This window comes from Tupaia chinensis, unplaced genomic scaffold (genome assembly GCF_000334495.1).
Source record: "Tupaia chinensis unplaced genomic scaffold, TupChi_1.0 Scaffold144346_1, whole genome shotgun sequence".
Taxonomy (NCBI): Eukaryota; Metazoa; Chordata; class Mammalia; order Scandentia; family Tupaiidae; genus Tupaia; species Tupaia belangeri.
Genome location: NW_006204205.1, coordinates 1,116,276 through 1,121,267, shown reverse-complemented (window position 1 = coordinate 1,121,267; position 4,992 = coordinate 1,116,276). Strand labels below are relative to the sequence as shown.

The 4,992-nt window shown below is 53.4% G+C and overlaps 1 protein-coding gene across 4 annotated transcripts in view; it reads left to right on the top strand.

Annotated features, from left to right (window-relative positions):
- CATSPER3 (cation channel sperm associated 3) overlaps nt 1-4,119 on the top strand; it is a 38,082-nt gene extending 33,963 nt beyond the window's left edge. For 2 of the 4 annotated variants that reach the window (XM_006166844.2, XM_006166845.3), the window contains exons 6-8: nt 78-197; nt 2,886-3,043; nt 3,955-4,119. In XM_006166844.2, the coding sequence (XP_006166906.1) occupies nt 78-197; nt 2,886-3,043; nt 3,955-4,051 (375 nt within the window). In that variant the 3' untranslated portion in view covers nt 4,052-4,119. Of the gene's footprint in view, nt 1-77; nt 198-1,701; nt 1,757-2,793; nt 2,862-2,885; nt 3,044-3,954 lie in introns of those variants that run through there. The other 2 variants (XM_027767653.1, XM_027767654.1) reach the window with 2 other exon arrangements.
- The last annotated feature ends 873 nt before the right edge of the window (nt 4,120-4,992 follow it).

Here is a 4,992-nt window from a genome sequence, read left to right as displayed (position 1 = left end):
AAGCCTAGGGGAAGACATTCTGGGGAGGAGGGATGCACTGAGAGCCTGTGCCTGACCCCCATCCTGCGCCTCTCCAGGACTCCATCAAAAAGTTTGAGCGAGACATGATGTTGCAGAGGCACATGACACTCATGGAAGAGAAGCAGGTGATCCTGAAGCGGCAGCAGGAGGACGTCAGCAGGTTGATGCAGACACAGGTAGGTAATCCCACAGGCAGCCAGTAGACAGAGTGGTGGACGGGGACTGAAGGTATGGCCAGGAAGAGGGGCCTCCCTGCTTCTGTGTGGAGCGTAGAGGTCTCAGGCATCCTGGCTTTAGATAAAGCAGGTATTTCCCTCTCTATGAGGGGTCTTCAGAAAGTTTAGGGAAGGGGCCAGCCGATGGTGTCACGATTACATCATTGGACTTCCACATGGTCGACCACAGTTCAAGTCCTGGACATGGTGGCTTGAAACTCACTCAGGGCGCATGTGGATGCATGCCTAAGATCCTGGGAGGAGAAAGGAGGAGAGGGGATTGTGGTGTGGCCATCCCCTCCAGAGGGTGATTTCTCTCTTTCACTCTCACTGTCTCTGTCTCCCTCCCTCTCTGGCAAGCACATGCACCCTAAGGCAAAAACCTCTTTTAAAAAGTTTATGGAAAATGAATATTATGACAAAACTATACATGGACTAACATTTTTTTTGCATCAAGATAAATTTGTCCTGGGGGCTGGATGGAGGTACAGCAGGAAAATGGGATGCTCTGTGAGGTTTCACCATGTGGGAAGGTTCTGAGCTTGGATCAGAAGCCCTCCCTGAACACATGAGACATGTGTGTGCCCATGATCCAGGCTGGCTGAAGCTGGGGGCGGATTGTGGCATCAAGACCTTGTTGGGAGTGCTCTCTGCTTGTTTCTTTGTCTTGCTCACTCGTAGAAGAAATAAAGAAATAGACTTTTAAAGACTTGTAGTGTAATTCCATTTTTGCATGAGGTTTTTGAAGTGCCTGTGTGTTTTCCAGAACCAGGCTTTACTCTGCACTGTGATGGTTTCTGGATGTCTTGGAGTATTGAATGCCATGACTATAATGTCTCTTTTTTGGGGGTTGAAATGCTACTGCTGGGCTGTTAGGGACCACAAGCTTCTTACTGTGGGCTTTTAAGGGGCCAAGCAGCCATGACCCAGTCCACTCAGTGGAGGAGGGGGTTCCCTGCCATTTCTAAGCCCAGATCAAGAATGAGCACAATGGGCTGGAAATGCGGGGTCAGGCATGCTACATCTGTGAGGCTCAGGGGGCGAGGCCTCTCTTTGTCAACCTAGTGCTTGGAGCATCCCAGGCTGAGCCTTGGGTGCTCTGCTGGGTCCTCGTCATTTGGTTGTGCTATCCCCTTTGGCCTGTCCTTGGAGTGACAACGTCTGCCTATCTTGACTATGCCCAAGGTCTGCCCAGGGTCAGAGGAGGACACCCTGAGCCATCTCAGACTCTCCCTGTCCTCATGCCAGCATTGGTGGCTTGCCAGTGTCTCTCGTCCAGGCAGACAGGCTCGAGGGGTCAGGGTGAATTTGGGACTAAGCTCAAGACTCATCCTAGGGCCAGGGTCAGACCCTTGCCTGGGGCCCATTGTGGAGGGTCCTGGGTCTCGGTGCAGCTCTGCCATCACCTCCTCCTCATCATCGCTCTCTCATTATGCTTCCTTCTCTCTCTCTCTCTCTTTTTTAGGTTTTGCATATTTATTCAGAAGGTGATTTGTCTACAGAATAAAGCCCTGTAAGCATGAAGAAATACAATGTTTTGAAGTCTTTTTCTCAGCCATTTTGTTTATTATAGTTTGTATAATCCTGAAGAGATTCTCTTATCTGGTATTTCCCATGATGTTTGATGTGATCAGTAATAAAGGTTGCAATGAAGTAGTAGCTACGATCATAACCCTCTCGTAATCTGAAAGCAACAGGGATTTTCTTTTCTTTTTTTGGAGAGGTTTTTGCTATAGGGCGCGTGTGCTCGCCAGAAAGACAGAGAGAGACAGAGAGACAGGAAGCGAGAAATCACCCCCCCCCAGGGGGATGGCCATGCCGCAATCCCTTCTCTTCCATTCTCCTCTTGGGATCTTGGGCATGCACACACACGCACCTGGCATGAGTTTAAGCTACCGGGTCCGGGACTCAAACTGCGGTCTGCTATGTGGGAGTTCAGCGACATAGCCATTATGCTAACTGCTGGTCCCAGGGATTTTCTTTTCAGTACAGGCAGCTGTAAAGTGACCAGGCAGTAACTGTCCATCTGAAAGAAACTGGTCATCTTTTCCTTGGTCAATTAATATGTCCAGCCAAGAACCCAGGTAGGACTTCACAAGATGGGAAGCCTCATAGACCTTCCATTTACTTTGATCTATGCCCAAGTATCCACTGAAAGCTTTTTTGCCCCAAGAACAGAGCACTGGGTTGCAAATTGGAGCAAATGCTGACACGTAAGAGTTCCGTAAGAATACGTTCTATAGTTAGTTTTCTAAGGTCTTCAGTGGCACCCACATAAAACCCAGCACTGGTGCCGAAGTCCCGGCTGTTCTCTTCTCCTTTAATATTACAGCCAGAAGGGCTGGTATCAGAGCAGTGATAAGACCATGTTCTGAGGCTGCTGGATGATAACCAGATTTCGATATAAAATTTAGTTCTGTGCAAGTGGAACCAAACAGCCAGCATAGCGCAGGGCACTTTCCAGCTTCTGCCTTCGGTGGTAAGTAAATAGCAGGTTTCGTTTTTGCACTTCAGTTCAACACTGTCATGTTCAAAACCTTTCTAGAATCTTCCACAGCACTTGTCGATGGAAATCTGTTCCAAAGCCATTCTTCTCCTCAGATAGCCACAGCAGTTAGAGCAGACCACTCGTTCTGCTTCCTTCTCTAGAAAAACGTTGACTACAAGGATTTCAGCGAGCTGGTGGAGAACTTCAAGAAGACCCTGCGGCACACAGACCCCATGGTCTTGGACGACTTTGGCACTAGCCTACCCTTCATCGATGTCTACCTGTCCACTCTGGACAACCAGGACACCACGGTGTACAAGTCAGTCCCAGCTCCGGCCCATCCTGAATCCCGGGCCTTCTCTAGATCAAGGCTGTGCCGACGTCCCAGCAGCGGGTGGGGGATGACAGGACCTGCAGGGTGGGTGGGTGGACCAAGGTCTTTCCTGGGTGACAAGATTTCATGTATGCCCAGGGGCTGGCTGCTGTGTGGACAGGCCTGTGGCTGGGAGGTGCCTCCTTCCCCAGCCCCTCCCAGCATCCTTTAACCTGTGTTTAGGTGCCAGTTCCTTCGACTCGCCAGGCCCCTCCGTACCAACCCCCTTTCAGAGGGCAGAGAGAAGAGCACAGTGGGAGGTCAGGAGCTAAGGCTCCTGGCCTGCTCTGCCACTGCCTTCCTATGTGACCTTGGGGAGTCTCTGCCCTTCTCACATGGGTCACGCGAGGGGCTGCCGGGCTGCCGAGACGCAGAGCAGTGCACGTAGAGCTCTGAGCTCAGCCAGGTGCAGGGCTGTGCTCACGTCATGAACTGGGATTATGACTGGGCCCATTACTGAGCAGGGGATGTAAAAACCCCATGGAGAAGCCCTGGGCAGTAGGGAGCCATGGTGGACTCTTGAGCAAGGATTAGCCTACCTTCTCAAGGGAAGCACTTTAGAAGGCTTCAGGGCCTAGAGAAACTAAAAAGGAGGGGTCAGAGAATGGCCACTTTTGGCCAGGAGTGGCCACACGCGGTCTGGTACTCAGCATGGCCCCCTCTCTCAGAGCCCAGGGGTGATCTCCGGGGAGCTACAGGCAGAGTGGACTCAGCTTCCAGCCCAGCCTGATGTGGCTCTGAGGTCCTGGCTCTTTCCTGCCAGGCATGGTGACTGTGCCGGGATAGTGTAGTGGGTGGGGCCAGGGAGATATGGGGGCCCTGACCTCAGCAGCCCTGCCCTTCTGCTCCACTTTCAGGCTTCAGGAGCTGTACTATGAGATCGTGCACGTGCTGGGCCTGATGCTCGAGGACATGCCCGAGGCTGAGCCCTTGGAACAGGACGATGAGCAGTAGTCGGCGCGGGCCGCCTGACACTAGGGCCTCCTTGACGGTGGCACGTCCCCATTAAACAGGCTTTCTCAGCAGGCCTCGAGATGCTGTGATCGTGGGGTTCCCCCAGCTTTTGGGGTGGATGAATAGGTGCCTCTGAATTCCCCATACCCCCTACCTACTCAACAGGGCCCTGCAGACCTAGTGAGTGGGGAGACAGAGGTTCCAGACTGTCCCTGGGCAGGCCACATCCAGAGCCCCACTGGCTATAGTCTCCCTGGACCCAGCGGCTAGGACCCAGCAAGGGCCTCTGGGGAAGCTGTCTGACAATCCAGACCAAGAAGGGCCTCCAGGCACTCCAGACACATGGGTAGCCCAGTAAGCTGGAGTGGCCCTGCTGGCTGGGGACCTCAGGCTGATCTGGGTGGGCATCCCATGCCTGACAAGGATATACTCTGTCTGTAGATGCCCCTTCTTCGGAAGTCTGTTTTGATGTCCCGCGGGCTCTCCCCAAGGGGTGCTGCGTGACTGCCACATGACTGTGGCCCTGGAGCTCAGTTGAGGGCGGCCTACTGCCAGTGTCCGGGCACCTTGATCCAGGGCCCAGAGGAGTGGCAGCATCAGGGACTTTGGGCTGCTTCCCTTCTATGGTCAGCTCAGACTCTTCACTTCAAAGGTGGCATTTTCTGTGTCATCCCTGGCCAAATGACCCCAGTCCTGGCACTACACTGGGTCAGCCATGATGGAAGACAGGGCAGCTAGCACCCCTTTCTCCAGACTGGGCAATCCAGAGGCCCAGCAGCACTCACTCTGCTCCCACTACTGGGGAGTGCAGTGTGCTCACAGCCTGGCACCCTGGCAGTGCCACCTCAGATGGGGGAGGTGGGCTCTAGGAGAGTTGGAGTGGGGACTGGCACTAGCAGGTGGTACAGAAAGGCCCCAGACCTGCAGTGGGGAGTCAGGTC